The sequence below is a fragment of the Asterias rubens genome, chromosome 7 (genome assembly GCF_902459465.1).
Source record: "Asterias rubens chromosome 7, eAstRub1.3, whole genome shotgun sequence".
Taxonomy (NCBI): Eukaryota; Metazoa; Echinodermata; class Asteroidea; order Forcipulatida; family Asteriidae; genus Asterias; species Asterias rubens.
Genome location: NC_047068.1, coordinates 8,428,204 through 8,449,015, shown reverse-complemented (window position 1 = coordinate 8,449,015; position 20,812 = coordinate 8,428,204). Strand labels below are relative to the sequence as shown.

At 39.9% G+C, this 20,812-nt stretch overlaps 1 protein-coding gene across 1 annotated transcript; it reads left to right on the top strand.

Annotated features, from left to right (window-relative positions):
• Window positions 1–729: 729 nt before the first annotated feature.
• On the top strand, window positions 730–20,377 carry LOC117292300 (splicing factor U2AF 50 kDa subunit-like). The gene is made up of 12 exons (XM_033774310.1): window positions 730–760; window positions 2,938–3,067; window positions 7,184–7,293; window positions 7,463–7,662; window positions 8,272–8,388; window positions 9,133–9,271; window positions 11,268–11,347; window positions 16,395–16,517; window positions 17,534–17,629; window positions 18,545–18,674; window positions 19,126–19,229; window positions 19,516–20,377. Exons 1-12 carry the CDS (start codon window positions 730–732, stop codon window positions 19,645–19,647), a joined length of 1,392 nt encoding a protein of 463 aa, XP_033630201.1. The 3' UTR covers window positions 19,648–20,377.
• Window positions 20,378–20,812: the final 435 nt, after the last annotated feature.

Below are 20,812 nucleotides of genomic sequence, written 5' to 3'. Positions count from 1 at the left end.
CTGTTTGTAGTTCAAAGTTTTATTCTAGAAAGCACGCAATCGAAAACTTAAATTCACATTTTTTTTATTTTGAATGTCAAAATAGTCAGCCTTAGCACAAGTCAATCACAGATATCGGGTGAGAAATTGATGCTAACAAAAAGTTGCTTGTTTCTACTAAAAAGTAAAAAGGCAAACAAAACACCATCAAGCGCCCGGAAGCTGATACAAACTCGCAGATTAAGGTTTGTATATAAACTCAAATTCTTTTAAATAATGACCTTTTGGGGTAATGCAATAAATTCTGTATGAGAAATTTCCACAATCTTGGGGTTCTGTGCTTCAAATAATTATTAATTTGTTGGGGGACTTGGGGTTGTTGGCCACTGTCTTTTACAGTGTATTTTTCTAAGCCTTAGAAATCTAAACCTTAGTAAATTTGATTGGTTTTCAAGAGGATGGGAGATTTCGAAAAATAATTTAGCACGCAGGCTAGAGTTTGGTGTGAGCGGGCGGTGTGTGGTGCAGAATCTAACTAGCGCCCTCTTTTGTTTATTATTTTTTTGTAAAGCTTCCCTGGTAATCAGCAGCCTCTTTGAATTCATTTGAAAGTAAGTGCAGAAGAGGTACACAACTGCCGACTACCAGTGTGGATCTAGCGTGCGACGGATTGTGCAGTCCGAATGTAATGGAAGCTGCCTAAAAAATACTTTTATTTCATTTATAAACAAAAGAACTAATCAAATAAAAATGCCTGGGACAGACGAAGATGATAGGAAGAGTAAGTAGTGCTATAATCGTTAACAATAGTGTTGTAAATAAGAGGTAATTACATCGATTTTAGCCGAATTAAACGCCGATGAAAGTTTTTTTCTGATTTTCCGTGGTGACCGACTCGCCCGGCAGCCCGGTCAACTCGGCACAGGTCGAGTCATCTCGGTCCCAAGTCTCTCAGTCTCAAGTCATCTCAATCCCAACCAAGTCCAAGTCATCTCGATCCCAATTCAACTCTATTTCTACCCCTTTGCTTTGCTTTGTTCTTTTGAGTTTTTGCCTTATTATTTTTACTCTCCCGTCGTTTGTGTTTGCATGGAGCAATTATAAACTAGTGTTTGCCAACATTGTCTGACTCTGAATGGACACTTCGTACCCAGGTCCAGGACACTTCGTACCTTCGGGACACTTCGTACCGTAACCAAATTTGTCTCTGTGGGCTGGGTACGTAACCACAATTGTCACTGTGGACGGCCGGGTGCCTAGTTACCATCGGCTGCGTACCTTCAGTAATGTGTATTTCCTTATTAAGTTAATGCTTGTTGAGATGCAAAATATATACTTAATAAATTGTCATTTTGTTTAATTATATAAATAAATGTCCTTTTTAATTTGAAATGTTATTATTTGTAATAATTTAATGTCCGCCAAGGGCAACATCTTCTACCAATAATGCAATATTGTTTATAAATATTTTAAAAGTATCTTTATTTTGTAAACCCGATTTTTACGTTTTCATTTTCTCGCAGGTAAATGTTACATTGAATACGTTTCCTTATTTAATTTGGTCCTGATACTTCACGACAGCAACGATGGCAATTGGCGTCATTGCCCCTAACAATTGCCGCAATGCCCTTCAAAAACCCAATTTGTCACGGCAATGATTGCAGTGCCCTTTTCTCATCATTGCCGCCGTGCCCTTCCTCCCGAAAAAAAATTATATTTAACGATATCCAGGTTCAAGCTCGCTAGTTTTGTTCTTTGCGTGCGACAAAAAAATACAAGAAACATTGAATGCTAGAGGGCAGTTCGGAACAATGCCATAGCGTGAGATTAAACGCCCTCTGTTGGTAAAATTACGCGAACCAGCAACACACGACTTGAGACAATGACTTGAAGTGTCTGCACATGCTCCTCCACGATGCATGCATACATGTACATAGACTAAGCTTGGGCGATATCGATTTATTTTATTCACGATATATCGCCGACAATATATCGCGATATTCGATATAATCGCGATTAATTAAATTTGACATCATCAGTCTTCAAACTCCAAGTGAAAGTTGTAGAAGAGACAGTCATAGCAAAAGAGAGGTGTTCTAATGACAAATTCTTCTGGTTTTACTCCAAACCTATGGGGTGCGAGATGTCTCAGCTAGCAAATACATCGCGATATTTAATCGATATCGCGATTTATCGATATTTCGATTAAAACGAAATTCATCCGATATCGAAATCGTTTCCAAATTAATATCGCGATATTCGATAATATCGTGATATCGCCCAAGCTTACATGTAACATACATCATGCACAGCATAGTCGTCGCGCACCGCATGGATATGTACATGTATTCATTCTGTCAACATCGTGTCAAAATGGAGCAGTCACGTGGGAATTTTAGCGTCTCTACGAAAAACTACACAACGTGCATGACCAATAGTAGCCGAATGAATAAAAATATTATTTTATTGTGTATTGTAAGATTTGTTCTTTAGTTTGTTTGTTTTGTTTAGTTAGATGAATGCTTTCTTTTTCTGTGGGTTAGTTGTTAGTGCATATCCTTGGGTATATGAGGCAATCGATTGAAGTGGAAAAATTGGAAGAACTGTTTTTCACTGGCATCTCAATTTTTTTTCAAATTGCAGGCGTGCCTTTCGCAACTTTTGAGGATTGCCTTGATGCCCTGTGAAATTTTTGAAAATTGCCTTGCTGTCCTAAATTTTAACAAAAAGTCAAGGCAAAACTGCCTTGCCCGGTTGCCCCGTAGAAGCTGAAGTATCAGGGCTGTAAGTGACCCAGTAAAAACGACATAGAAATCCAGAAACAAATGGGAAATCCAGAAACGGTGCAGAAATTCCAAATTAGTACGAGGTTCAAAGTGTGTGGAAAGCAGAGACACTTGTTACTGGATCAACTCAACAGGTCTTATCTAAATGGATTTTGGGGGTTCTGTTGTTTAGGTACAGAGCGAAGGAGAAGAAGTCGAAGCAGAGAGAGGCGCAGCAGGAGTCGGAGTCGTAGTAGAGAAAGAAGAAGGCGCAGCAGGAGCAAGAGTCGAGACCGTGACAGGAAGAATAGACGTCAACCAAGGTAGGTTTTAAGGTCTTGATTTGGTCAAAGGTCTTGGGTGAGTAGGCTGCATCTGAATAAGCAATTTGCGAGTTAAATTTGAAAAATGTCTGGTTACAATGACTTGCTTAGTAACAATGGACCCTTAATTTGAATTCCTCAGACTATCGAGACAGTTGCTACGCCACATGATAAGGGGCAAGCTTTTGTTTAGCAACTTCCAAGATGAGCAAACCCAGGTACCATTGTGCTAACAGATCCATTCAGAATTGTGTACGGGTGTTCACCGTCTTTTCCGTAACTACGCAAAAGCTTGCCCCTACTCATGTGGCGTAGCAACTGTCTCGATATTCTGAGAAATTCACATGTAAGCGGTGCATCGTAACTTAGCGAGTCATTGTACCAGTCATTATTCAAATCCAACTCGCTATTGGCTTATTGAGGGCTGCGGCTACGGATCTGACTGTTGCTTTGGGTGTTGCTAGGGATGTGCTTCAACGTATGATGACGCGGCAACTTATCTGTAGCTGCCAACTTGGGCATGGCCTTTAGTAAACAAATATTTCAAACAATGGGTCTTGGCTTGGTTCCTTTTCAAAAGTTTCTCATAGTCTTTATAAGATCTTGAGGTGGGAGTTCCTTTTGCAAAATGAAAATAGCCTCGCCCTCGTTAAGGGCAGTGGACTTCATTGATAATTACTCAAAATATTTATTAGTATAAAACCTTTCTTGAGCTATTTGATAGTATAAAACATTGTGAGAAACTGCTCCCTCTTAAGTAATGTAGTTTTTGAGATTTAGAATTTGAGGTCTCAAAATCAAGCATATGAAAGCACACACTTCGTGTGACGGGTTAATTTTCTTTCACTATCATTTCGCAACTTTGACGACTGATTCAGTTCACATTTCCACAGGTTTGTTATTTTATGCATATGTTGAGATACACCAAGTGAGAAGACTGGTCTTTGACTATTACCAATAGTGTCCAGTGTCTTTAAAGATGAAGTTCCAGGCCTGTTACTAAAAGTAAAGGTCAATGGAAATCTTTACGCGCAATCAAAAAATACACAGAACTGTGACCTATAACTTTGTAGGCCTCAGCGATTACTATAAACTGTGTCACACGTCAACATTTCTATCGCACAACTGACTATAAACCGGCCTTAACACTAACAGAAATTCTCGATCGCCCGCAGGTTTTTTCACTAGCCCGCATGTAATTTTACACAATATTTTCAAAACCAAAAAAACAAAAAAACAAAAACAAAGTGAAGCCCTTAAAATTGCTTTTTTAAAGGATTTTATATCTGAATTTTTACCTTAAACTATCCCTTTTCCATCAACAACAACTTTAATGACTTCGTGGTTAGGGGGTCAGTTGATTTGAACATGTTTTGAACTCCGTTTGCAACAAAATCTTCATGAATCAACGATCAGTCAATAACGCACATCGAGAAATAATTCAATGAACTTTGCCTTGCAACGCCCTCTGTTGGCAAAAGTTGTCCATGTTATTGGTTGTCCAAGGCTGTACATTGTGCACAGTCTGCAGTCATTATGCACACAGGCATGAGAATCTTCCGGATTTTTCTGGATTTCCGGATTTTTCACTTCAAAATATGTGGTCTCCGAGTTCAATGTGAATTTGATATAAAATTTGGGGGGTAGGTCCAGGTGGGTTAAGGTCAAATGTTGAAAAATATTGTGAAAATTTCCCGAGAAAATGCATATTTAATTCATTGATGCCGGATGGAAAGGAAGTGCGCTTTCTCGTGTCGTCCGTGTTTAATATGTGTACACAAAAAGACGTCGAAGTGTTTCTTATATTCGGATCCTCACTGTTTACGTCACCGAAATGCGCATGTATGGAGAATTTGTCAAGACGTGATACGTAAAATACAATCTTTCATACACGCGGGGCACTGTGCAGTCAGCCAAATTCTCACTACATCCTGTAGACTGTGAAGAACAAGTCCTCTGTGTGTTTTATGTGTGTGGTTGGCGTGCACGATGTGTATCACAATGCTAGTGTTGAACAAAATAACTAACTGCGACTTGTGCGAGTCTATTTGCTACACATGTTGTTGCACAACCAGCGGCATGCACATGGCAGACATTTTCCGCTGTCGCTGAGTCAAAATGGCACTCAGCGTAGCGTTTGTGCAACGTGATGCCGCTGTTGATGTCAAGGAAATTGACAAAACGATAAAGAATAAATGGAATTGGAGCTGGTGCGGCAAAGTTTTGTTTCCTGGATCTCCTGACCAGCATTTAGTCGGCGATTGTTTTCGCAAGCTTAATCAAGCTGGCGATGCATTTTGTACATGTTGCCAAGCCACGATCAGATATGGAAGCTCTGGCTGGACTGCGTTGCAGAAACACACAACCAAGAGTGAGCACAAACGCATATGGGGCATATCCTGGACCCTAAATCTTGCAGGATGAACATACCTACCTTTTCCTCCATCCAAACTGTCAAATACCATATGCTGGCTAGAAATAAGAATGCATTGACTGCATTTAAAACATCTCCCCATCTAACTCACAACATGCGTGGTGCAGCTGCTGCCTACAAGGCTGTGCTTGCAGCAAAAAAGAAAAAGAAAGTTGCGACTCCTGCGGCAACAAAGGCTGCCTTCAAGAGACAGGCCGCTATTGCTGATAGGGTTGGCAGGTTGGCCTTCGAGGCAAAGCAGAGAAGGATTGCCCGAAAGAAGGCTTTGGAAGCTCTTTCAAAGAACAAGGCACCAGGAAGGAGACCATAAATATTAAAAAATGAGTGTTTTTCTTTTTCTTTTGTTATTTTTTCCCAACTCTTTTCAAGATGTTTATTACCAATAGTGTAAATTGCTTGAAGTTACAAACTGTGGTGAATCAATATTAAATGTATGTGTCATTACTTGACTTTGAGTATTGGTAACCGTAATAAAAACAAAGCCCTTGTAAGAATTCAAAATTGTTTGAACTTTTATTACATTTTTAAGGAACTGAAACATTGGACAGATAGTGATGTACTGCATTTTGTTTTACCATTCCAGATAAATTTAATGAATCAAAATGTCTCTTAAAGGGCCTAGAATGCACCAGAGAGCATCTACAACCTAAAACATTTCCGGGGCCCTAAAGCGGGCCCCGGACCCCACGCCGTAAGGGCTTCGCGCTTTGTGCTCGCAGGCTTCGCCATCGCAATTTCGTCTCTTTTTTTTTACCAAATACTTTTCCTTCTTTTTTCTGAAACTCCATTCTCATGCCTGTGCACAACGTGCGGCATTTCTTTACTCTGTTCGTGAACGTGTACTGCATTGAAGTCATAGTCAAGAACATCATGAATATGGAATTATCAACAGCAATGAACGGCCAATCACAGCGTGCAGAGTGTTGGTCACAATGGACTTTGGACGACTGTGTGTGTGTTTTGTATGTGCTGTGCATAATGCATCCATGGACCAGTGGGCGACCGTGTACTGTGAGGATATTCGGCACCATGTGGTTTGTGCATCGTGTTTTCAGTTAATTGTACGTGTTTTCTGAAATGAACGACAGCAATTCCGGTCCCGATCACGGCAAAATTAAATCTAGCAAGTATCTAGAATTGTCAAACTTACTAATTTAAAAGCTTTAGTAAAAGTTTTCTGTGGGATTTTGCCACTGAACCCTCATTTATATGTGACAAGGAATAATTATTTGACTCGCTCGGCGGGCTAGTGAGAAAGGGTTTTCAGTCGCCCGCCGCTATTTTCACTCGCATTTGGCGACCGGGCGACCGCTAATTTCGAACCCTGCCACGGTAGGTACCAAGTAGGTACCGATACATTGCTTTAGTGTGAAGGAAACAAACTTGCACACTTTAATAGGTTTAAATATTCAAAAACGTATGAGACTTGCAAAATTCTTCAGAAAACTGTTGACACTAAGTTCATAGTGCACAAGCAATGTAGTAACACATGCACCCAGGGCTTTGTATGATTCTGTGTGGCAGTCTGAGGGTTCATTGACTGTTCCTTGAAACCAATGTCTTACCATTCCTTTGTTCAACCCCAAATAATTTAAAACTTACCCAGTCAGTCTCCTGTTTGGTTTACTATTTGATATAATTCCTATAAATGCTAAGCCTGATTTCTTATTTTATGTTCTCAGTCGATCACCACCACCACAAAGACGTCGACGCAAGCCTTACAAGTACTGGGATGTTCCTCCAGTGGGCTTTGAGAACATCACTCCTCAGCAGTACAAGAAAATGCAAGGATGTAAGATTTTCTTTGCTCTTTGGGATAAAAGAAATTTGATTTAAGTTGTTTGTCGTACACCCATGTATGATGCTTTAAGATGTTAAAAAATGTTGTTGCTGACCTCCGTCCTGTTCAGCTTATAAGACAGTCTTTCTGAATCGAGATGTTATCTGTTTTGCCCCCTCAGGTCCAGATACTTCTACACCTGCTGTACCGTTGTCTCCGCCCAACATGGCCAACATGCCCAATATGCCCCCGATGCCCGTCGCCCCTCAGCCCATGATGATGCCTCAGCAGCCTGCATCCGCTATGCCCATCGTGGCCAATCAGATGACTCGACAGGCACGCCGACTCTATGTAGGGAACATCCCCTTTGGGGTAACCGAGGTGAGATTTTGGCTGCGGTAGAAAAGAAAATCTCTCAGGTGGAGGGGGGGGGGGTGGCTTGAATGGACTAGAAAAGCGTGGAACTATATTCTTTCTGAGGATCTGTCGTGGATCCTCTTCTATGCAGGCATGCTCGTCATAGTGCCTCCAATTGATCAGCAAGTTTCACAATGAGCAAGTTTGAGTGAGGTACTATAGTCGACCATTGGTGAATTTTGCCTGGTACCCAGGGTTTATTGGCTGCATAGGTAACCCGGCAAAATCCACCAATGGTCGACTATAGTGCCTCGCTCGAACTTGCTCCAAGTGTCACTCGTTGTTCACACAGTCATGACATAGTCATGCAAAATATGTGTACCGGCACTCCCACGAGTGCTTCTTTGGCCCCTGTCATGGCGGCCAGTTCCGCATTGTGCAAAGGATCTATTGTATTGTATTGTAAAACTTAAGTAGGAGACCACTGGCAAATGCCCACGTCTTCTAGAGAGAGAGAGAGAGAGAGAGAGAGAGAGATACCTTAACATGTAAATGACAGATAGAACAGTGTGTCCAAAAGACACCCAGATATCCCTCTGGTTAACACTATGTGTCTCATATTCTACTTTACAGGAGCAAATGGTGGACTTCTTCAATGCAAAGATGCTGGAGTTGGGAATTGGTCAGACCCCTGGGAAGCCGGTCCTAGCTGTGCAGGTCAACCACGACAAGAACTTCGCTTTCCTTGAGGTAAGATTTAGCCAACCTGGGAAAAATTTCATGGCTGTGCTTACTGACGAATTCTTCGCTGACGGCAACTATTCTCGCTAACTGTGCAAGCGCCAAATTGCTGCGCAAACTGTGCAAGCGCCAAATTGCGAAGAATGCCTAGAATGCGGAGTACGCCTGCGCACAGGCAAAAAATTCCCTTCTAACCTGTGAAATACGCTTATGAACATGTAATTTTCTGCTTCTGAGTTTTTGCTTACGGTTAGCAGAGCCATGGAATTGCACTCTGGTCTCTGATAAAGTATCCCTTAACATCACAAAAACTTTTGTGATTAAAGGCAGTGGACACTATTGGTAATTACTCAAAATAATTATTATCATAAAACCTTTCTTGATTACAAGTAATGGGGAGAGGTTGATAGTGTAAAACATGGTGGGAAACGGCTCCCTCTGAAGGAATATGGTTTTTGATAAAGAAGTAATTTTCCACAAATTTGATTAGGAGACCTCAGATTTAGAATTTGAGGCCCCGAAATCAAGCATCGGAAAGCACACAACTTCGTGTGACCATGCTGCAACAAGGGTGTTTTTTTCTTTCATTAATATCTCACAACTTCGACGACTGATTGAGCTCAAATTTTCACAGGTTTGTTATTTTATGCATATACTATGCATATACTGAGAAGACTGGTCTTTGACAATTACCAATAGTGTCAAGTGTCTTTAAAAACTTTTGATTTTGATTTTGATTCTATCAATGTTTAGTTCCGCTCCATTGATGAGACGACCCAAGCCATGGCGTTTGACGGGATCATGTACCAGAACCAATGCCTGAAGATTCGACGACCCAAGGATTATCAACCAATGCCGGGAGTACCTGAGACGCCCTCTATGCATGTTCCAGGTGTGTATTCCATATAGATGGCTTTTGAACCACTAAGTTTGAAGTTTTAAATGTGTGTTATCATTTTGTATTTTTGCATTTTAACCTACTTTTTATTGGATTTGTTGTTTTTTACTGTTAAACTTTCAGGATAACTAATGCACTATGGTGTTATTTTGATTAACAACTCATAGTTTATTAATGGCCTTGGTGCCCTTTTTTAGATTTCATTTTTGGCCTTGGTGCCCAATCTACTGGCCTTGGTACCCCCAAAAATTTGGCTTGCTCCAAGGCCAAAGTGGTCTTGCCCTAAAAATGATGAAGTTTGAGGCCTGGTGTCACCCATAAAACAGAAGTTTTCTCTGTTTTCTCTGTTTAAATAAAACAGTATAGATGATACAACCATGTAAGAAAAGGTTCTGAGCTACAAGTCCTCTAGTCTTGTGGATTTTACGCCCAAATTCAAGCCTTGATATACTGCAGGCATGTTAATTTCTCAGGATTGTTTCCTGATTTTTAGGATTTTCTCAAGATCTCGAAAAGAAGCAAAGCAATCACCAAAGTGAGAAAGAATTTGTCAGTATTATGTCCAAACCTGTAGTTGTGTATTTCTGGTGTCCGAGTTGTTACATCTGGTAGGGCTAGGGCTAGAACAAGAAACCCAGGCAAGCAAATAATGTTTATGGTTTTTTGTTTCCCCTCCATCTCATTCACCGAAAGAGAATGAAATGGTCCACACTGTGTCCAAACCTGTAGTTTTGTATTTCTGGTGTCGCAAAGTGTAGGTAAACCTCCCCAGTTGTTTTATCTAGGAGGTTCTAGGTCTCTGAAACAAGGGAAACCCAGGCCAGCAATTAATGTTTATGTATTTTTGTTTCCCTTCATTGCAATCATTAGGAGAACGAAACAGTCCTTACTATGTCAAACCTGTAGTTTTGTATTTCTGGTAATCCTCCCGAGTTGTAACATCTAAGAGTAGGGCCACTGATTTTCCGTTTCAGAAAAGTGCAAATTCCGTTTGGCAAAAACATGAATTCCGTTTCAGGCACAAAAAAATCCGTTTCATGTTTTTTTAATTAGATAAAAGGTTGTTTAATACCCAGGGACACACTTATAAAAATCAATTTGAGATAAGTTGCACTGTTGACTTCGTAAAATGTTCATTTGAACTGACAAATTTCAAAAAAATACTTTTTTTTATAATTGTGGATTATTTTGTATACTGCTGTTCTAAAAAGGTTGCACTGAGTATCAATGCACATGATGTGATAGACTTGATTCCAAGTCTAAAACTGCAGTTGATTCTCTGCATCAGCCACATTGTAGGCTAATGACAGGAGTGTATCCACAAGAGGGCGCTGTTTCAGCATGATCAAAGACTTGGGAACAAGTCTATGGACGTGACCATTCTCCATCCACAAACAAAATGTCAGCCATTTGTTTTCGCTTTGGCGACAGAATGTTGACAGTTTACGGTTTTATTTTAGACCTTTCCGAGATGAAAAAACATTGTATGTGTTCTTATAGATCATAGGTAAGCTAGTTTGTGTATTATTGTTGGTAAAAGAGAGGGAGAAAATGCAATTTGGGTGAACAAAAAAATGTTTAAAACGTGCCGCGAATAATGCCCTTCGCTTAACCATGTTAACAACGTGTGTACATCATGTGTGTAAACATTGAGGATGGTGTGAAGTAGAACAGAATGATCCACGGTTACGATCTCGTACTTTTTAATGGTCTGATTTCTGATGCCTTTTTAGTTTAACAAAAAGAATCTTAATAAAGAATGCAATTTCAATAGTTTTGGCGTCAAGAAAAAAAAAAAGAAAAAAAAAAAATCAAATTTTCTGAAATCCCGTTTTCCGTTTCAAAGGGCGGATTCCGCGAATTCCGTCCGTTTTCCGCGATCGCGGAAAATCAGTGGCCCTATAAGAGGTGCTTGGACTAGAACAACGGGAAACCCAGGCCTGCAAATAGTGTCATTGTTTTTTGTTTTTTTCCCCCTTCATCACAACAGGTGTTGTCTCTACCGTGGTGCAGGACTCACCACACAAGATCTTCATTGGCGGTCTACCCAATTATTTGACTGATGATCAGGTAAGGCAGGACAACCGAGAGTGGTCAAAGCAGAAAACCACAAGGAGGATATTTGTTTTTTGTTTTTTTTTTTCTTTCAAATATCTTTCAACTCTGCAAAAAAAAAATTGACCTAAAATGAAGAAAACAAATTCTCGGAGTGAGATTAATAGGCAAAGGAAGGATTGGTCATACTGGCAGGAAAACTTGTGGGATTAAGAAGGGGAAATAAAACCTGTTCTTGAATCATGACAGAAATGTACATTTACTTAGACTGAAACGGTTAAGCTCGTTTTGTTTCCTGACGAAGACATCTCCCCAGCATATCATTCAGAGAAATACTCAAGTCTAAGGTTCCTCAAGAATAAAACATTTTGTGCACCAAAAAAAGGGGCTCCAATCTAAAAAAAAAACCCTGAAGGAATACTTGGCTACCTGGGGGGTAAAGTGGTGCATTTATAGAGATGTTTTTTTGTTGGTTTTTGTTCTGGATTCTCTCTATGTCTTTCTCTCTCTCAGTTTTCACAACTCGCAGGTAGGTTTGACGTTCAGCGCAAAACTGCAAGAGAAAAAGTGTTTTCCTTCTGTTCTATTTTCCCTTATAGATATATATATACAAGGCATTATTAGAAGGGTACTTTTGATGTTACATCGAGATCCATATTTTCTTTGAAGTTTCTGTCATATGATAAAAACAACCAAAAGTTGGATTTTCCTTTGCCCTGATGCGGATCGTAACAATATTAAAGGAACACGTTGCCTTGGATCGGTCAAGTTGGTCTTTGAAAAGCGTTTGCAACCGTTTGTTATGAAATGCATATGGGTGGAAAGATGTTGTAAAAGTAGAATACAATGATCCACACAACCATGCCTCGAAATTGCGCGGTTATCCTTTTACATCGTCGACTAAAACGGTCGGCCATTTATGGGAGTCTAGCCTTGCTCAAGGCAGTCGCATTATTCGCTCCAAAAAGACGCCGCTGTAAACCCACCCGTATACACACTGTCACATCGTACCACTACTGTGCGCACAAGTCATCCGCACTCGTACCACTAACCGCATGCGGAGGCCGTCAGGTCGACAGCCTTGTCGGGTCTGCAACTTCCGGGTTTAATGTATTTCATGACAAATTTTCCACTAGTGGAAAAAAATGGGGGGGCTCTCGGATATGCTAGTATGCAGCCCATGAATATGTATATTTTTCGTCAGACCTATCAGACAATACAGGATTTGAGGCAAATGAATATTCATTTTGACGTCCAATCACGCACTTCCCTTATCATGACCTTTGGACCCTATCATGCTCGATGAGCATCCGTGGTGGTGATAAACATGTCTCGTCTTTCGCAGGCATTATGGTAATGAGCTGACCGTGGGAACTCTTCGCTTATTATAGTAATAAGGTCAGTGGCTTCAACACAGACCCTACAAGGCTGACGGCCGACGCATGCGGATAGTGTACGGGGGCATATCGTGTCGTGCGATGTTACACACAGTGAATACGCATGGGTTTTAATAACAGCGACGGTCTTTTTTCGGAGTGAATAATTGGACTGCCTTGAGCAAGGCTAATGCGAGTCAAATTTTTGACTCCCATAAATGGCCAACCGTGTTAATTCGCCTAGTAAAAGGAAAACCCTGTAATTTCGAGGCAATGTTGTGTGGATCATAGAATTCTACTTTTAAAACATCTTTCTAACCATATGCATTTTATAACAACCGGTTACAAAATGCTTTTTATAGACCAAATCGTCCGATCCTAGGCAACATGTTCCTTTAATTTTGGTGAGCGAAGAATGCCCAATGGAGCAGAACCTGATCTCTTAGAGTACCATGCTGGTTTCTTTCCATCTGAGCTAGCTAGGCAAAGTGACCTTTTCCCGAACCTTGGGTTCAGCTCCAGCTTGGGCTTTGTTGTCAATTCTGGAGCAGTGAATTTATTTTACGTTGTTTCCGAATTTCAAGTAAAGCCTGCAGCCACAGATGGAGCCTAAGCTGAGGTTTGGGAAAAGCATCAGGTATCAGGTTGAAAAGTTTGGTCTGATGGGGAGAATTTTGGGTAGCTAGGGGAAACCAATGTATAGTGGGATCGGCTGGGGGTTCTGCTTGGGGGTTTTGGGCCTTGGGTTCGGTGGAGGACCCCTTGAGACAAGTGGAAAGAGTGGGGAACCAGGGGGCATGTTGGTTGGTTTGAGGTAGTTGTGGGAGGGATACAAGTGGACAGGTAGTTGGTGTTGTTATCAGACCAGCTGACGATTTAACAAATTCTTACGCAGCTTCAAAGGTCCGCTTGCGCAATATTTAAAACTTAATGCATATGTTGTGCACCAATAACACAAGAGATCTGTGAAATCAGCTGCAGTTCGTCGCATCGTCCATTAAACAAAGTTTGTTTATAGCGGACAGTGAGTGTAACCGGCAATCGATCCAGCAGTACATCATAGCGCTTGACTGCAAACCCAGTTGCTGTCTTCTCTGCCTATAGCTCATGCCTATTTATTTTCCATCTAAACCCAGGCTTGTTGTACTTCTCATGAAATTCATTCTTGGTTATAGCCAAAACAAGGGTCTCAAAATTAAAAATATTATAGTTCAGAGGAAATGGGTTGATAAGTATCGTTTGTTTGTGAAAAGAACTTTTTTTCCTTACAAGAAGAAGTAAAAATTTCCATATCAGTTTGAACACAAAAGATTTATGAGTTATTGTCAAACCTGTCAGTGGAGTTATTCTTTAGATATCAACATCGGATTGATTTCATAAACAACCAGACAAAAGTACAACATGTAATCTGAAGTAGGTGAAATTCTTGGATTTGGTTATGCATTGCCCCCCCCCCCATGATCGTCTTCAAAACAAGAGTCCTCTTCTTTTATCAAGCTGTCCTTCTTTTATCAAGCTGTCAGGCAAGTCTTTCTCTGGACTGTTCATGATTTCAGGATTTCCTCAAAATCTCACTGAATTAAAAACAATTCTTGGAAGGTGTAAAGCATTCATCAAAGAGAGAAAGAAGTTCCCCAAATTGCGTTCAAACTTGTAGTTTTTTATTTCTGTTGATGCACAGAAACTGTTCAACATCTGGGAGGTTCCAGGTCTAGAATAAGGGGAAACCAAGGCGCATGCAAGCAAGTTTTTTTTTTCAGGAATCTTCACATTTTTCAAATGTTTCCCCGAGCTGTATTGCAGACTTCCTTTCACAGCGAACCTTTCCAGCTTACAGGAAAAACAAAACATCTTCGGCAAGAGACAATTTTTCCCCCTATTCAGATTATCTGGCTGCGAGCGAGTAGACTTCCATCAGTCTGTCTACGGTTTTTTCCCCCCATTTTTTGTTTCCTTCTTTTGATTCCAGCATTAGGTCTGTTATAAAAAGAACTTGCAAAGTTCTTCCCAAAATTTCTTTCCCCAAATTCTTTCCTAGAGAATTTCTTTGCAGATATTTTAGATTTTTTGGCTAAATGCACCTCTGCTAATCCATTTAAACTAAGGTAAGAATTGCAGCCATTCTGTAATGTAAATACCACAGAAGTGAGTTCCGATTTCTACTTGCAAAAAGATTTTCTTTTGAAATTTTGTCAATGAGATGTCAAGACTTTAAAGTTGTGGTATTCGTCATTTTTCTACCAATTGTGAAAGTCGCATTGTGAAGGATAAACAAAAAAATCAACTCCTGTTTGCATTTAGAGCTTTATTTAAATACAAAGAGTAAGAATAAAAATGTCATAAAGTACATTGTCACTTACCGTTCTCTCTTTTTTGTTCTTCCCCGTTCTTTCCCAACGTCTTTAATCCCCAGCTAGAGGGGCCAAGTTTTAAACATTTCGTACGCACTTGCATTCGCTCATTGCTTTGGTTCGGCAACATAACACAATGTCAGCCCCCCTAGTCTGCTGGTAATAAAGCATGATGAAGGAAACCACACAAAGGCAAGTTATGTCAGTACCCGTGCAGGCTGTCTCTTTTCTCCGACAGCTAGAGGGTAATTTTATGATCGTGGATGGTAAACAACGTGCGGTAGACTGACAGGTAGCAAAATGCATGCAAGAAATGCCTGGACTGTCCCGCGTCGTCTGAGTCAGATCAACCCTGTAGACGAAGAAATGACAGAACAATACTCATTGTAGTTAGGCTTTATTCATTGTACTGGGCATCCATTGATTTAAAAGAGTAGAAGTTAAAAATAGATTTGACCTTTTCTCACGACCAGGTCAAATCTATTTTTTGTTAATTGAGCCTGGCCTTGTATTTGGAAACAAAGTTAAGAGAGTTATACATTCATTTAAGAAGGTGTTAAAACTTGATATTGTTTTAACATTTATAGAGGACTTAGATTAATTCAATTTAATCAAACAAAGATTGGCATGAATTGATGGGACGAATTATAGAGTTTGAACCCTTTGTGACAGTTTTTGGTTTATACTTTGTTCATTTTAACAAGATGATGGGATTGTTGTACTTTTCACTTTCTACTGCAGTCTACCCGCAACCCATGCATTTTAATGAGCTTTTGCCCAGTTTTATCTGCATGGGTTGGTGTGGTGTTTCATGCGTGACCTCCGTTTGAATATATAATAAGTCCAAAGGGCTTCTGAAATTCAGTCTTTTTCGGCCTTATCTGAAAAGTATTGACAGAAATAATGTAGCAGTACATTGAAATGAAGAGCATATCTTTCGTTTTGTATGAAAACATCGGTGCAACTCAAATTTTAAAAAGAGAAACTTGTACGTAAAAAAATTGAACAGTTTGATCTCAGTTTTTCTGATGTTGGAGGAAAAATGCTTATATTTTATTTCAATTGATGTAATGCGGTTTGGAGAACAATCTAAAGCTTGTTAAATACACTGGAATCGACGCAGTATAATTTTACGTTCACTGTTGATTTGTTTCTTTGCGTTTAAAAAGAGTGCCAGAATTTTTAAGGGTCCAAAATGAAGAACAATCCCAAAGTTTTGTTAAATATTTGTAAAATGTCTGCCATTGGGAGAGGTATCGATCATTTCAACAGATCTCACATCAGAACCTAGACTTACCCAAGTCTGTCCATTCCTTCCCTTTCTGATATCAACAGGTGAAGGAGTTGCTGTCGTCCTTTGGGACTCTGAAGGCGTTCAACTTGGTGAAGGACAGTGCCACCTCTATGTCCAAGGGTTATGCCTTCTGCGAGTACGTCAAGACTGAAGTCACTGATCAGGTCGGGAACTATTTAAGCTTTTGTTGTACTAGTATATGAGTGAATTTCAGCATTATCTCCTCCGCTGGGCCACACCTGGAACTATTTAAGCTATTTGTTATAATAGTTTATGAGTTGACTTTCAGAATCATCTCCGCCGTCGATTTCACTAAACTCTTCCTAACCTTTATCCCAGGACTTTGGACGTGTTAAGTTACATATATGGGATGCATTGAACCCGTTCTAAGTTAGGTCGGGTTACTCGTCCTAACTCAAAATAGGATTAATCCTTGCGTTTCATAAAATCTGCTGCTGGTCTTCTAGCCTAAAACGTTTAACTTGACTAGAGTGTTTTTCGGAATGATCTAATTCACTGGACTTGAGTTCAAGTGGTGTTGGGAGCAGAGTGAATGTTCAAAACCAGGGCTTGGTCTTGTGTGTCCTTCGGATTGGATGTAAAGCTGTAGGTCCTTAAGCTGTAGGTGTAATCAGGTAATGCACGTAAAAGAACCTGGAATAAAGAAGTGGCTTGTCTTGGTGTTTCTGGGCTCGTTTTCACAACAGCACTAAGATGTATCGTAAGATAACTAATCAGTATCGCCATAGTGATTTGTATTGTGACGTTGCACTTTACTATGCAACTTTGATTGAGTTGCAGTTAAGATTTGTAAACGTACCTTTTTCTGAAATCGGCCCCATGTACGGTTTGGCCCTGTTAGAAAAGGCCCCTTTACCATAAGTGGAAGCGCGAGTGCTCGGAACAAACAGCATGCTGCCCGATGACCTACCATGGCATTTAAAGACAGCCATAGTTCCCAATAGTTTTATTAAGTGTTTTTATGTCCTGCAATGTTAATCCTAACCACTTTTTTCCCAATCATAAGTAAGCATACTTCATTCAGAGCTATGAAATTTGGTATGGATAGTTGTTCGCACAGTGGCCGCTGCAGGGGGAAATAATCGTCAAAAGTGTATTACAAAAACACGATCCCTGTTTACCAATCTAAGATAGTGGTTTTGTTCTGCTCCTAATGTAGGCTATTGAGGGTCTGAATGGCATGCAGTTGGGAGAGAAGAAGTTGATCGTCCAACGAGCTAGCGTGGGAGCCAAGAATGCCACTGCTCAGAATATGGTAAGTCTTCTCTTTCAAAATAGAGTATAGGGAAACTCTGACACAATAATCCCAGGTAAAGAGTGAATTAGTATGGTGATTCCAGTGCCTGTTGTCCCGCCTGTTGTCCCTGTCCACACCAGGACAACATTGTTTGACGCCCTGAGTGAATGCATGGTGCTCGCTACACAAAGCTAGTCCAAGTCTACATGTTCGTCCCTGTTGAACTTGTTAAGCAGAGGATGTCGGGCAAGTTGCTATGTCATTCACTCCTCTCACACGAGCGCTTGAGTTTTTGACAAGTGAGATGACAAGTAATTGTTTTACTCATTTCTCAAAAACTATTGCATTTCAAAGCAAGTTTTTGAATCCTGACCACCATGTAAGTTGGGTGCGAATCTGTGAACATTTAAACCCCAAAAAATTAAATATCAGTGACTAACTACATTTCACCAGAGAGATACTAAAGCCATTGGACACTTTCTGAACAGAACAAAAATTAAAATTTCAAAAATTTACAAATAACTTACAGGGTTTACAGAAGGTAATGGTGAAAGACTTCCCTTGAAATATTATTCCATGAAATGCTTTACTTTTTGAGAAAACATTACAACAATAATCAGTTCTCGAGATCGAGAATAACAGATTTATTTTAAACACATGTCATGACACGGCGAAACATGCTAAAACAAGGGTGGGTTTTCCCGTTATTTTCTCCCGACTCCGATGATTCGATTGAGCCTAAATTTTCACAGGTTTGTTATTTTGTATAGAAGTTGTGATACGCAAAGTGTGGGCCTTTGGACAATACTGTTTACCAAAAGTGTGCGATTGCTTTAACAAAAATTAACATGATGTTGCCGAAAACCTTTTTGTTTTTTGTATCATACAACATTTCATATTCTAATCTCCGTGTGTATTATTGTCTTATCCAAGGCTGCTCAGGCTGTGCAGCTGAACATCCCTGGATTGAACCTTCCTGGTACAGCCGGTCCACAGACTGAGATCCTGTGTCTCATGAATATGGTGACCCCAGATGACCTCAAGGATGATGATGAATACGAAGGTAGGTCACTAAAGGTCAACGTCTAACTTTTATACAGGCATGCAACTCTTCCACGGTTTCATAAAATAGAAATCCGCCGATACAAACAAACTCTCTTAAAATAAAATCAAAATAGTAATTTGGGTCACCTTGCATTTGAATTGGCAGGGCAAACTCTGCACTGGAATGTTGAGGTCATTTATCTTTCATTTTTGTGCAGTGACATTCACACCACTGCTTTTGGGGTTTTCAAGCCTGTATGCGTCAGTTTCGAAAGGGAAAGAGCACAAAGGCATTTTCTCCTTGGTAAAGGGCACCCTATTGTAAATTTATACTGTTGCATTTCAAGGGCACGAAGGGGGCACGGAGGCAATCGCCTTCCTTGCCTCTGTAAACTTTCAAGCCCGCAGTTTTGAATATTTTCTGTCCTGTTGTCTAAAAGGTGTTTATTTTGTATTAAATTTCTGTTTAGACATTCTTGATGATGTTCGTGACGAATGTGGAAAGTACGGCGCAGTCCGCAGTATCGAGATACCGAGACCCATTGAGGGCATGGACATTCCTGGATGTGGAAAGGTAAAAACAAACAGTTTTAAAACCCTCCTAGTGTCTGACCATTTGGTATTTTACTCTGGTTCTGCAATTCTATTCTCACTGGACTTTCTGATGGAGAACTTTCTAAAAAATAAAACGAGGTTAAAGCACTGCTGGGCAGCTCTACTACTGAACACCTCAATCTCAACATATTACACCTATTTGACAAGAAGAACTCAACTGGCTCCCAATCAATTTGCACATCACTTATGGTTTTCTCCTCTCCTTTCAGCATAATTATTATTATTATTTTTTTTAAATCTTACAGATTTTTGTGGAGTTCAGCAACACTATGGAGTCTCAGGCTGCGCAGCAGGGATTGTCAGGCAGGAAGTTTGCCAATCGTGTCGTCGTCACGTCCTTCTTCGACCCCGGTGCATATCATCGTCGGGATTTCTAGATTTGAAAAAAACGAAAAACAGAATAACTTTATAACAAAAATACAACCTGACAGAAACCTGGAATTTGCTCTCATGGGAGGGGAGGGGGGTTGGACACCAATATACAGGCATGATATTCTTCCTACTTTGGTCTGATTTTTTATTTTGTTTTGCCCTTGGAAAAATCTGAAAAATTGTGATCAAATAGGTTGAAAAGTACTCCAAAGCCTATGCTATGTGTACATGTAGTTCAGCTCTTGTACTCAATGAAATGTTTATACTTTTTACCAAGGACTAAATATTATTATATTTGGGGGGGGGGAACAATTGTTTCACGCTCGTACAAAATAAACGTAAGTCAAGTAAAAACAATGCTTAGGGTTTGCTAAAGTTAACTCTGTAAAGATAAACCGTTTTCAATATTCAATTTTTTTTTGTTCACGCTTCACCATTTCTATGCTTTCCCAAGTGCTGGGTTACCATGGAAAAGAAGATTTTTGTGTCTGTGTTTTTGGTTGTCATCATTTTGTTATTATCACGGTTTATTAAATACATGTACAGTTCTGCCTTAACATTAAAACACCCATTCTACATCTTGGAGTTTTCCCGAGTCCATCGAAATCCCAAGGACAAATGTCCTTAACTTACAAGACTGGCGGTCCCGTTTCTAGCACGGTTAGGTTGTCTTGCAGTACACAATCCCATGAAACAAAATACACTAAAATTGGCTGTTGGAATTTGGGTAGGTAGTGAATAGCAAGACAAAAATGTAATGCACAATATTAGTAAGATGTCTCTGTAAGACGATTATTGTAAAAGACATATCCTTACTGTTTCCCTTTAACAACGGAACAGGAAAGCGCATTGTACTATAACAATCCATTTTGTCCCAATACATCTGTACTATATACACATTTAAGTAGGTTTAGATTACCACCAAAAAGAAGTGCTGCAACATGCGTTATTATAAACCAAGATAGAATTTGTTTTTCATTGGTATCCTAGAATATCTAATCTTGAAGAATCAACAGAGAGTGGGTTAATCTTTCAGCTCTACATCATTGTAGTATAATTGACTTATGTAATTCAAATCCTTGTCACTGTAGTACATATGTGAGTTTCACATACAAAAGCTCGGTTCATTTGAATGCGATCCAAATTTTGACGTCACATATTCGCAAAGAA